The 13,623-nt window shown below is 38.5% G+C and overlaps 1 protein-coding gene across 4 annotated transcripts in view; it reads right to left on the minus strand.

Annotated features, from left to right (window-relative positions):
* The window catches only part of LOC127452306 (phosphoribosyl pyrophosphate synthase-associated protein 1), a 41,090-nt gene that overhangs the window by 17,591 nt on the left and 9,876 nt on the right, over positions 1 to 13,623 (minus strand). For all 4 annotated transcript variants that reach the window (XM_051717691.1, XM_051717689.1, XM_051717690.1 and 1 more), the window contains 5 exons: positions 8,207 to 8,273; positions 7,760 to 7,932; positions 6,853 to 6,968; positions 6,690 to 6,745; positions 709 to 851 (listed from right to left, as the gene is read on the minus strand). In XM_051717691.1, coding sequence (XP_051573651.1) covers positions 709 to 851; positions 6,690 to 6,745; positions 6,853 to 6,968; positions 7,760 to 7,932; positions 8,207 to 8,273 — 555 coding nt within the window. The remainder of the gene's footprint in view (positions 1 to 708; positions 852 to 6,689; positions 6,746 to 6,852; positions 6,969 to 7,759; positions 7,933 to 8,206; positions 8,274 to 13,623) is intronic.

Genomic DNA, 13,623 nt, shown 5'->3' on the forward strand with positions numbered 1-13,623 from the left:
TGACAATGACACCACACAATCACAACCTGATAATATTTGATGTTAAATATACAATTATGTGGGCCAATGAAATTTCAAGTGAGTTGGACACCTAAAATAGATTGTCCTTATGATTGCCACGGTCTTGACAGGGAAGGACATTAATATGGAAAAGCTTTTAACGCTTGTCGCTTCATTGTATCACGCCTGGTTAGGACATGGTATTACCCTCATTTCACAGTTCATTTAAATTAAATTAAAATTAAATTCAAGGTACAACAAAAAGTGATTGTATAAGAATCTGAAAAGTCTAGAAGAAGCAGTATTATGTAATGAAAATAATGGCCGTGTCTCAAAACCTAGAGAGTTGACTCGTCTATTGCCTTTATAGGTAGCTGTCTACATAAACAGCATCCTAGATGCAATGCTGTTGCATATGTTGGCCAGAATGGGGTATCCTAGGAGGGGTAATGATGAATAATTTGTAGGTAAACTGGCTCCATTTTGGGGTGAAATATGACCTGGACATGTTTTTGACAGGTTATGTGAGATTTACTTTTTTACTGATGCCCATTTCAAATCATTTAAAATATAAGAACTCTGAGAAGCCCAATCAGTGTTGTTGGTTTTGTTTTGGGTTTATAACCTGGTTCTAACACAGAGTCATTTGCAGAGAGTTGGTGGAAAGTGAGGTAAGAATCCACAGATGCACAGTGTGTTGGTTCTTACATGGTAACTCCAGGCCGGGGTGTCCAGTGTTGCGGACGCAGGGAGGAGAGTGCCGCCCATCTGCCATATCCGATTCTGAACACTGAGCTTCACCGTGCATGACGGCCAGACCAAGACGCAAACGCTCCGCATAAGACTGAGCCCTGCACAGAGAACCACGAGAGAGAGAAAGAGAATTTTGGTTACATGGTCCTCTTGAATACATGTTTGAGTGGCTGGTTGTGATAGAGTGATTGAGTTCATGCTTTCTTGGGCATAGAAATGAATCAATTCTTCGACTTCAAACTCTTCAGACATGTTTATAGGGTTCGTACACATTTTGACTAGAAAATTTCCATGACTTTTACATTACTTTTTCATGAATTTCCAAAAGTCTTTTGCAGCGTTTTCAAATGTTTCTACTAGGGCTGTCGATATAGTGTGTTAATTAGGTGTGACTAATTATATAAAACAATTATGCGTTAAACAAATTAAACACAATTAATCATGTCCCCGGACCATAATAAGGAATATTTCTACCATCGGAGCAATTCAAGCTTGAAGTACTACCCGTTTTCAGCAGGGGACAGTAAGCAAAACTCAAGTTGCATGGGCAAAGCGCAACTGTAGAACAAACCACACTCAGGCTTGCTTGACACTACTTGAGACATCACAAGTTGAGAACGTGTTCTCGCGTTCAAACATTTGATGGAGCACAAATCAGAACACAGGGATCTCGAGACATGTTTTTTGAAGTTTCAAACCACGTTTTACTTGACACAGCGACCTAAAAATGTGTTTATGGCGCGACGCAACCAAAGCACTTTAAAAGCATTTGTCTGATGCACGTTTACATTGACACATCCTAAGAAAAGCCTTATAATAAATACACTATATTGCCAAAAGTATTCGCTCATCTGCCTTTAGACGCATATGAACTTAAGTGACATCCCATTCTTAATCCATAGAGTTTAATGTGACGTCGGCCCACCCTTTGCAGCTATAACAGCTTCAACTCTTCTGGGAAGGCTTTCCACAAGGTTTAGGAGTGTGTTTATGGGAATTTTTGACCATTCTTCCAGAAGCGCATTTGTGAGGTCAGACACTGATGTTGGACGAGAAGGCCTGGCTCGCAGTCTTCGCTCTAATTCATCCCAAAGGTGCTCTATCGGGTTGAGGTCAGGACTCTGTGCAGGCCAGTCAAGTTCTTCCACACCAAACTCGCTCATCCATGTCTTTATGGACCTTGCTTTGTGCACTGGTGCGCAGTCATATTGGAACAGGAAGGGGCCATCCCCAAACTGTTCCCACAAAGTTGGGAGCATGGAATTGTCCAAAATCTCTTGGTATGCTGAAGCATTCAGAGTTCCTTTCACTGGAACTAAGGGGCCAAGCCCAGCTCCTGAAAAACAACCCCACACCATAATCCCCCTCCACCAAACTTCACAGTTGGCACAATGCAGTCAGACAAGTACCGTTCTCCTGGCAACCGCCAAACCCAGACTCATCCATCAGATTGCCAGATGGAGAAGCGTGATTCGTCACTCCAGAGAACGCATCTCCACTGCTCTAGAGTCCAGTGGCGGCGTGCTTTACACCACTGCATCCGACGCTTTGCATTGCACTTGGTGATGTATGGCTTGGATGCAGCTGCTCGGCCAAGGAAACCCATTCCATGAAGCTCTCTACGCACTGTTCTTGAGCTAATCTGAAGGTCACATGAACTTTGGAGGTCTGTAGCGATTGACTCTGCAGAACGTTGGTGACCTCTGCGCACTATGCGCCTCAGCATCCGCTGACCCCGCTCTGTCATTTTACGTGGCCTACCACATCGTGGCCGAGTTGCTGTCATTCCCAATCGCTTCCACTTTGTTATAATACCACTGACAGTTGACTGTGGAATATTTAGTAGCGAGGAAATTTCACGACTGGACTTGTTGCACAGGTGGCATCCTATCACAGTACCACGCTGGAATTCACTGAGCTCCTGAGAGCAGCCCATTCTTTCACAAATGTTTGTAGAAGCAGTCTGCATGCCTAGGTGCTTCATTTTATACACCTGTGGCCATGGAAGTGATTGGAACACCTGAATTCAATTATTTGGATGGGTGAGCGAATACTTTTGGCAATATAGTGTATATCTCTGATAGATTGACTAATTCAATTGCTAAACGGATTTCTGTGGACTGTAGGCCAATAATAGTATTATGTTCAATAATATAGACATAAATTTTTTTTTTGCCTTTTAAAGCCACTTTTTGTCTCATCAATGCTTGTCTGCCACAATAATGTAATGCATTGTAATGAATTATTATTTTTGTAATATATATTATTTTTATAATTACTTAGATTTAACTATTTATAATCATTTGATCATTATATATTATTATTACTGAATTTGAAGGGCTTTCCCAGCAAATATTTATATATGCGATCAATTGTTGTTAATTCGATTAATTACTCAGTATTTCATGTAATTAACTTGATTAAAATTTGAATCAATTGACAGCCCTAGTTTCTACCCATTTATGAAAAATAAACTTTAGCATTGTGTATATAACAGTTTAAAAATACACCTTATACAATACCACTAAATACCTTTTACAATAACACAATGATACTATAATAATTCAAGAAGGTTTTAGCTATTTATTTTAATTATTTTATTTATTTATTTTTGCTGTGAACACATTGTTTTTGCTTTGTCTTGTCCTCTCATGCCATCTTTTGGATGTCTCACTATCAGCTTTTTAATGCCCACTTTGATTTTTTACAAGCTACTTTTTTCCTATTCAAACAAATAGTGGGAAATATCCCTGTAAATAGGTTATGCTTGTACAGTAAAATGTTAATCGCTGGATGTAACATTAATTGAACTCAAGAGCACCTTCCGAGATGATTTGAGATTATTTGCAGTGCCCACAAATAAGACAAAAATTCTTGCAAACTGTTTTCTGACCACAGAGAGAGAAATTCTTCATATGCGCATTCAGTGAGAAGCGCTTAAAATGCGAATCAGACATGCGCATTGACGGCTTTTTTTTCATGTGTTCGTCTAAATATAAACCATCACGTATAATACGGAATCGTTCAGTACTAAAGGGAACAGAATTGAGTTAAATATTAAATCGATACGGGACACAGTTTGGCCCGTATTTTAGGGCCTCACAACCTCAGTTTCACATACAATTGTCAATGTTAATTATTACAGATTAACATGGAAAACAAACTGAGAGAAATAGACCTGAAACTGACACCTTTCGCGGGAGAGTGCTTACATTGGCTGTTGCCCTGGTACACGGATGCAACACATGACAGAAGCGGCCGAGTGTAAGATCAATGGACATCAATAACAAACAAGCGCATGTCTTCTCTCATGTTTTCCGTTAAAAACAAGATAATGGGTGGCACTGAGACTTTTAATGATTGCTCATCAAGAAGTGGACAATCAACTCAGACTCACAAGCAAACATCACCATAAGCTGAATTAACATGGGGAGTTATTACATACAAACATTCAAAGCTTTATTCAAACAATAATGTAAATATGAAATGCACTAATTCCTTTACTTATACACTATCCATATGTATTAACGTGAACTTTAAGCGTTAATAAAGTGCAAAATGCACCACCGCATGGTGCCACCCCTATTTACAAACTACTCCACGATCGTGTCAAACTTAAAGAATTCTTTGCACACTTGTATTCCTGAAAATCTCTTGTTCAGTGTTAACTTGTTTTTCCATGACATTTCCAGGCCTGGAAAACACCATTTCTAAATTCCATGACTTTTCCAGGATTTCCATGACTGCACGAACCCTGTGTTTAGTAAGTTCTGTTCTCTGTTTTGTATGCAGCTGTGGTGAGTTCTGTTGTCACTATTGCTGTGGTGGAGCCGTTTTTAGATAAACAAAACGAGTTTTTGTTTGAATGCCCCAGTGTTGTGAGGGGGGCTGCGTTAACTGTTGATCTTGTGCCATATCATGAACGCGCACAGGAGATCAGCAGTCAGTGAACATTTTCACTAAATAATACATTTCAGTTTGTTTCTCACAGAACCTTATCATTTGCTTTTATAACAATCATGAGTCACATGGAATAATATATTACACTTATGAATTATACTTTTGTGTCCTTTTGAAGCTTAAAGAGGTAGTCACCACAAACTGCCATTGTATAACATCACTGAGCACAACATATTTTCACAATTTCTCCCTTTATGTTGAGAAAAAGAAAGATACAGTGTTATAACAACACAGAGGCAAGTAAAAAAGAACTGAATTTTCATTTTTGGGTGAAAAAATGAGGCACAAAGTCATTGATAACACATTTGAATGTTTTTACAGAGTGTCCTTATATTTAAATGTATAGTGGCAATAAAAAGTATGTGAACCCTTTGGAATTAGCTGGTTTTTTGCATTAATTGGTCATAACATTATATCTCATCTTCAAAGTCACAAGTGTAGACAAACACAATGTGCTTAAGCTACAAACAAACATTTATAATTGTAATTATAATCATGTCTTTATTGAACATCCCATCAAACATTCACAGTGCTGTGGAAAAAGTAACCCCCTTGGATTAAGACGTCAACAAAAGCTAATTAGAATCAGGAGTTGGCAAACCTGGCATCCAATTAATGAAACAAGAATGGAGGTGTGGGTTAGAGCTACTTTAACTTATAAAAAACACTCAAAACATTTTGAGTTCACTATTCACAAGAAGCATCTGCTGACGTGGAGTATGCCTCACAAAAAAAAAAAAAAGAGATCTCAGAAGACCTATGATCAACAACTGCTGCTTTGCATAAAGCCGGAAAGGGTTACAAAGTTATCTCAAAGAGCTTAGATATACGTACATCTGTCCACAGTTAGACAAATTGTCTATAAATGGAGACAATTTAGTACTGTGGCTGCTCTCCCTAGAAGTAGCCAAGATGACTCAAAGGGCACACCGCAGAATGCTCAGTGAAGTAAAAATGAACTCTAGAGTGACAACTAAAGACTTGTCCAAGGAATCATTGGAACTGGTTAACATCTCTGTTCATGAGTCTACTATACGGAAAACATTAAACAGGCATGCTATCCATGACAGGGCACCACGAAGGAAGCCACTGCTTTCCAACAAAAACATTGCTGCGTGCCTGAAATTTGCCAAAGACTATCTTGACACCCCACAACGCTACTGGGAAACAATTTTGTGGACCGATGAAACTAAGGTTGAATTTTTGGGGAAGAACATGCAGCACTACGTATGGTGTAAAAAGGGCACCACATACCAACATGAAAACATCATCCCAACGGTGATGTACGGTGGAGGGAGCATCATGATTTTGGGCTGCTTTGCTGCTTCGGGGCCTGGACCGCTTGCCATTATCAAGGGAAAAATGAATTCCTAATTTTATCAAGATATCCTACAGGATAATGTCAGGGTGGCTGTGCACCAGCTGAAGCTCAGTAGAAGTTGAGTGATGCAGCAGGACAATGACACTAAACATCGAAGCCATCCACTAGAATGGCTTCAAAAAAAGAAAATCCACCTTCTGGAGTGGCCTAGTCACAGCTCAGACCGTAACCCAATAGAGATGCTGTGGAATGACCTCAGCACTGTGAATATTTAATGGGATGTGTTCAATACAGACATGAAAGATTATAATTGTTTGTGTGTAGTTATCTTAAGCACATTGTGCTTTCTCTATACTGTGAACTCCTTCAATACTGTTTAATAAGCATATCAGGGTGCACCTCATGAAGTTGGTAGAAAGTGTGAAAAGCTGTAATACAGAAAAAGAGAGCCTACTCTCAATAAGTTCAAATGTATGATGAGTTTGATTTGTTTAATATTGTTTTGGTCACTGCATAATTCCCACACTTTCATTAGTGCTATTAGTATTACATAGTTCTGATGACTCTAACATGTAGAGAAATACTAATGATTAGGAATGAAAAGGTCTGTCCAAACTTTTGACTGGTAGCGTATTACACACAGAGAACTGGTTACCTTTTTGCAGCAGATGGGGACTTGGCTACAATGATTGCATTTCTATAATCAGGAACCTGAGCAAGAAAGAAAAAGGAAGAACATAAAATACTTCCTTTGTTTCAGTAGATTCGTTTCTCCTTGTAATTTAAAGAGGAAGTTAATCTCTGTTAAATCTGCCCACCTCCTCCTGAATGTACTGCAACAGGAATGGGGATGCCCGCAGGTTATCCACAGGAAAACTGAAGAAGCCCTGGATCTCTTTCTGGTGCAGATCCATGGTGATTATATGAGTCAGGCCTGGTCAACAGTGCATTTTATTAAAGGGATACCTCACAAAAAACATGAAAATACTATCAAAACGTACTCCTTTCAAACACGTATAATATGATGTATAAGGATAATTACCATTTTTGGGGAACTTTTCCTTTAAAGCTTGTTTAAAGGGATAGTTCACCCAAAAATGAAAAATCCCTCATCATTTACTCACCCTCATGCCATCCCAAATGTGTATGACTTTCTTCTGCTGAACACAAAGATTTTTAGGAGAATATTTCAGCTCTGTAGGTCCAGACAATGCAAGTGAATGGTGACCAGAACTTTGAAGGTTTCAAAAAGCACATAAAGGCAGTGTAAAAGTAATCCATATGAGTCCAGTGGTTTAATCAACATCTTCAGAAGCGATATAATAGGTGTGGCTGAGAAACAGATCAATATTTAAGTCCATTTTTACTATAAATCTCTAATTTCACTTTTTGCATTTTTGGCGATTCACATTCTTTGTGCATATCGCCCCCTACTGGGCAGGAAGGAGAATTTATAGTAAAAAAAGGACTTTTATGCTGCCTTTATGCGCTTTTTGGTCACCATTCACTTGCACTATGGGCCTACAGAGCTGAGATATTCTTCTAAAAATCTTCATTTGTATTCAGCAGAAGAAAGAAATTCATACATCTGGGATGGCATGAGGATGAGTAAATGATGAAAGAATTTTCATTTTTGGGTGAACTATCCCTTTAAAAACACAGTTGATCATAAAGTTTTCATAATTAAACAAAAAAAACAGAAGTAGGGACATCATAGGTCATTACCTGCTTTAGCTAACATGGAAGCGAGCAGTTTGCACACTATCGACCCCCTCTTTCTCATCTTACACTGTTTACTGTAGGGGAAGTATGGGATCACACCAATGATGTTCTTGGCACAGGATGTCTTGAGGGCATATGCCATAATCAGAAGCTCCATAATGGCAGTGTTCACATCTCTGACAGATTAAGAATAATGTATTTTAGCTCACTGTTCTTGTAAAGTGGCCTTACATAGCAAATACGACAAGTTTGGATGGAACGGCACAAACAATATCGATATAAATTGTATAAAGAACTAAGTGTTATGCTAAAACACAGGCTCAAATGAGTCGGAAAAGTACTCAAATTTAACAAGCAGGCTAAATGATCAGTATTTTTCTTGCTGGTTATGTTTGTGTCAGTTTTAACTAATTCGAGGTCTAATACTCTCCCTCTCATTGACACTCTTACCTGGGAATGGTTTGGATGATGAAGATTGTTTGGCCTCTAACAGACTCTTTGATTTCAACTCGGGTTTCTGTCATAAGAGCAAAGCCATCACAATAAGAACACAAACGTATTGTTTATTACAAACACTAAGACCATTAACATCATCATTTAGGTGACATGACATTTCACAATCAACATCTCCAGATAATCTTTCACCCCAAAATTGAAAGAGAAATTGAAGCCTATATATCATTTTAAATGGCAATTAAGCACATTTGCCCCCAAAATTCTCATTACCTTATACCCTGCTGAAGATAGTTTAAACACTTAATGCATGATAAGTTGTATTTTACTACAGAAGAAATTATTTGGTTGTTTTAAAAACATTAAATTGTGTTATCCAGGTTTATTACACGGCTCTCTGGAATATTGAATCCTAATTAGTCAATAGGATCATTAGGCGGTGAAATATTTCTGAATAATGACCAAAGTCCATAGCAAGCCTGTATAAATGACCGCTCATCCGGGCAATCTACGTTTCCTATACAGCTGTGCTGCTGTTCCATCTCTACAAGCAAGCTAACAAAATAATTTCGAATTCCGCAATAATGACCGAATTATTGTTTTGGGTTTTGTTTTTCCAATTGAAAAACAAATTAAAAAAATACCATTTTTATCGATTAATCTAAACATTCATATGTCTTTTCACTTTTACATTTTTTTTTAGGAAATAGGCCTTATTTACACTTTGATCCAGCCACAAAATAAGAAAATAAAAAAGGCAATTGTGACTGTATAACTCGCAATTGTGACTTAATTTCTTGCCATTGCCATTTCGACCTTGTATCTCACAATTTCTACTTTATTTCAAACCACATGGTATAAACTCACAATTACGTGATATAAAATGTATAACTCACAATAGAACTTTTTCACACTCTGGGTTTTGGAATGCGGAAATAAACGATTGCAGGGTAACCTTCGACAGAAGTGAACGGGAGATCACAGCAAATATTATTTTCACTTACACCAAAATAAAAAATCCACTCCTACATTTTGAATGACTTTCCAGAACAGTTAAAAAATAGACAGCGGTGGATTAAGACAGTCAGATGGGAGAAGATGCCAGATTTATTGTCACTCTCTCAGCAGCTGTAACAGAAACCCCCTCACAGCTGTGGAAACTAATTTTTTTTAACTAATTCCAGGGTAATATAACACAAAGCATAATGTTATAAACCTACACTCAATATTTAAAAAAAATTATTATATAAAAGGTTTGCTAGATTTACGCTGCTAAATAAGGTGGAAACGCATCATCATAATCTGTGAAAAAGGTCTATTGTGACATTATTTCTCGCAATTTTGACCCTATATCTTGCATTTGTGACTTTATAACTCGGAATCTTAACTTTGTTTCTCACAATTGTGACTATATCTCACAATTTTAACTATTTCTCGCAATTGTATCTTTATATCTTGTCATTTCCTCTTTTCACAATTCATTTCTCACAATTGTGTGATATAAACATGCAACTCACAATTGTAACTTTCACGCAATTGTGACTGTCTCAATTTCTACCTTATTTCTTTCAATTACAATTTTATTTCTCGCAATTGCATCATAGAAACTCGCAATTAAGACTTTTTTACTCACAATTTTAACTCTTTATAGCAATTGTACCTTTATATCTCACAATTGTGACTTTACTACTCACAATTTTGACATTAAATCTCATCATTTCAACTTTATTTGTCCCAATTGTGTGATATAAACTTGCACTTGCATGATATAAACATGCAACTGACATTATAACTCCAGAGGTTTATAGTAACGAAGTACAAATACTTCGTTACTGTACTTTAGGGCTGTCAATTGAGCAGAGAAACTAAATTCACATTTATACCTTAAATATTTTCAAAATTCGAATAATATTCAAATTTTAATGTCAGCTGATTTTTAAACTGACGTTGTTTCCTTAGTCCACAAGAGGCTGCAATAAATACATAAACCATACAGCACCGTTCCTGGCAGTTAAAAAAAAAAACCACTTCATTTTCAACTAATGTGTGTAAAATAAATAAAAAGTTTTAGTCAGTCCATATTCTCAAATGTTAGGTCAAAAGTCAAATGAGGGGAGGAAAAGCTTCAATAGGCAGTCCACATGGTGTGACACTTGCACTGATTCCACAGTATACTACCCCAGACACAAGCTATAATAACAGCGATATACCACATTGTTTTTTATTCATTACAGTTGTATGTAGAGTAGCAATATTCCCAGATAGCAGTGGTATTCGGCTGAACTCGGTGGTGAAGCGGCTCAGACTATGAGCCCAGGCCAGGGGCTGTTCAATCAGACAGAACACAACAGACTGGAACTGAACATGAGGATCTTGAGACAGACCTTCCCAAGTTGAACATCTTTCCTGACAAAGCATTTAAACAACTCATTGCTTAATCTGAGAAATGCTTATAAGAAAGCAAGATGCAAAGGCCAAAGACCTCCACCTACTGTAAGGGGCTGTTCACACCGAAAGCTTTTGCAACCATCCATTTGTTTTTCTTTGTAAACGCGCGCTAGACGAACGTCTTTGTTTCGCTTTGTTTTTATTTAGAGCCTCGTGCAGGAGTGCTGTTTTTTTAGATGCTGTGTCTAATTAAAAAGAACATTAAAAAAGCATCTTGAGACACCTGCTTGTTGCGATGTGTCTAGCCTTTTTTAGCGCAAGAATGCAATCGATCTGAAGTCATTGTCAGTTCTTAGCACACATCCAAAATTCGAATGCAAATTCGAATGAATTTTCTTAAATTCGACGAATATTCAAATTTTAATTTGACAGCCCTACTGTACTTAAGTACAGGTTTTTAACATTTGTACTTTACTTGAGTATGACTATTTCTTTGGACTTTTACTTCACTACATTTTAAAGAGAATTTATACTTTTACTCCGATAACTTTCTCCAGAGCCTTTTGTTACGTTTGCGACAGAACACAGCAAAAAATAATCTGTACATCCAAACTGCATGCAGATCGGCGATAGTGATGTCTGATTTGTGAAAGAATCATGAGTCGAATCTTTTAAATTTGATTCCTTTGAACCAATCAAAAAGATTCAAAAAGCGGTCCGAATCATGTGTTTTGCGAATCACGAATATGAATCAAAATCACAAGTGAAGCGTGCCAAATAACGCGTGTTTTGTCATCCGTCTCCACTGGGGAAGACAAGAAACTGCTCATCTAAGTTTAAATTTGTTTTTTGACGAATTAATTTGATAAGTTTAAGCTTAAACATTATGAAAGCTGTGAAATAATGATAGTTATGTGCTACCAGTCTCCCACCTTTCCAGGAAACCTGTTCATAAAAGTAAAACGTGTTTATCCTTTACATTTAACCAAGGTGCATAGTGTATGTGTCTGAATAATTACCAGCGCTCATGAAAATGTCTAACATTATTTTAGAAACTAGGGTGTTCTTGGTGGTTGCTAAAGTGTTCGCTTTTCTCTTTAGCACATTGATGCTACAGTATGTGGTGTGTTCTGGATGGTTGCTGGGGCATGCTATGCAGCTGTCATGGTGATCTGCTGTGTGTTGCAGCGCACTGCAACAGTATGTAGTTGCCAGGTTGTTAATATGCTGTGGCTAAGTTGTTTTCTGTGTTTGTAGCACACTGCTCTGCAGTTGCTAGGGTGTTCTAGGTGGTTGTCAGGTTGTTGCTATGCTGTTGTTAATTCGTTTTAGGCCTAACTATGTTTTTAGCACATTGCTATGCAGTTACTAGGGTGTTCTGGGAGGTTGCTTATTAGCCCAAATGAAAAGAGCCCACCCCACAAGTCTCTATTCTGGTCACTAAATATGACTCAGCTCCCTCCTTCAAATGTAAACATTTTTAAAGACTGTTTTTTTTTTTTTTGGCCAATCATATGTCTAATCCACATATGTTCAACACATAACCAGTATAAAGACTATTTCAGTCATGTTGTGGTTTAAACTACAGTGCATCCGGAAAGTATTCACAGCGCTTCACTTTTTCCACATTTTGTTATGTTTCAGCCTTATTCCAAAATGGATTAAATTCATTATTTTCCTCAAAATTCTACAAACAATACCCCATAATGACAACAAGAAAGAAGTTTGTTTGAAATCTTTGCAAATTTATTACAAAGAAAAAAAGAAAAAAAAAAAAGAAAAAAAAAGAAAAAAGAAAATCACATGTACATAAGTATTCACAGCCTTTGCCATGACACTCAAAATTGAGCTCAGGTGCATCCTGTTTCCACTGATCATCCTTGAGACGTCTACAACTTGATTGGAGTCCACCTGTGGTAAATTAAGTTGATTGGACATGATTTGGAAAGGCACACACCTGTCTATATAAGGTCCCACAGTTAACAGTGCATGTCAGAGCACAAACCAAGCCATGAAGTCCAAGGAATTGTCTGTAGACCTCCGAGACAAGATTGTATCGAGGCACAGGTCTGGGGAAGGGTACAGAAAAAATTCTGCAGCATTGAAGGTCCCAATGAGCACAGTGGCCTCCATCATCCGTAAATGGAAGAAGTTTGGAACCACCAGGACTCTTCGTAGAGCTGGCCGCCTGGCCAAACTGAGCGATCGGGGGAGAAGGGCCTTAGTCAGGGAGGTGACCAAGAACCCGATGGTCACTCTGACAGAGCTCCAGCATTTCTCTGTGGAGAGAGGAGAACCTTCCAGAAGAACAACCATCTCTGCAGCACTCCACCAATCAGGCCTGTATGGTAGAGTGGCCAGACGTAAGCCACTCCTCAGTAAAAGGCACATGACAGCCTGCCTGGAGTTTGCCAAAAGGCACCTGAAGGACTCTCAGACCATGAGAAACAAAGATTGAACTCTTTGGCCTGAATGGCAAGTGTCATGTCTGGAGGAAACCAGGCACCGCTCATCACCTGGCCAATACCATCCCTACAGTGAAGCATGGTGGTGGCAGCATCATGCTGTGGGGATGTTTTTCAGCGGCAGGAACTGGGAGACTAGTCAGGATCGAGGGAAAGATGAATGCAGCAATGTACAGAGACATCCTTGATGAAAACCTGCTCCAGAGCGCTCTGGACCTCAGACTGGGGCAAAGGTTCATCTTCCAACAGGACAACGACCCTAAGCACACAGCCAAGATAACAAAGGAGTGGCTCCGGGACAACTCTGTGAATGTCCTTGAGTGGCCCAGCCAGAGCCCAGACTTGAATCCGATTGAACATCTCTGGAGAGATTTGAAAGTGGCTGTGCACCGACGCTCCCCATCCAACCTGATGGAGGTTGAGAGGTCCTGCAAAGAAGAATGGGAGAAACTGCCCAAAAATATGTGTGCCAAGCTTGTAGCATCATACTCGAAAAGACTTGAGGCTGTAATTGGTGCCAAAGGTGCTTCAAAGTACTGAGCAAAGGCTGTGAATACTTAT

The sequence above is a fragment of the Myxocyprinus asiaticus genome, chromosome 14 (genome assembly GCF_019703515.2).
Source record: "Myxocyprinus asiaticus isolate MX2 ecotype Aquarium Trade chromosome 14, UBuf_Myxa_2, whole genome shotgun sequence".
NCBI classification, from domain to species: Eukaryota; Metazoa; Chordata; class Actinopteri; order Cypriniformes; family Catostomidae; genus Myxocyprinus; species Myxocyprinus asiaticus.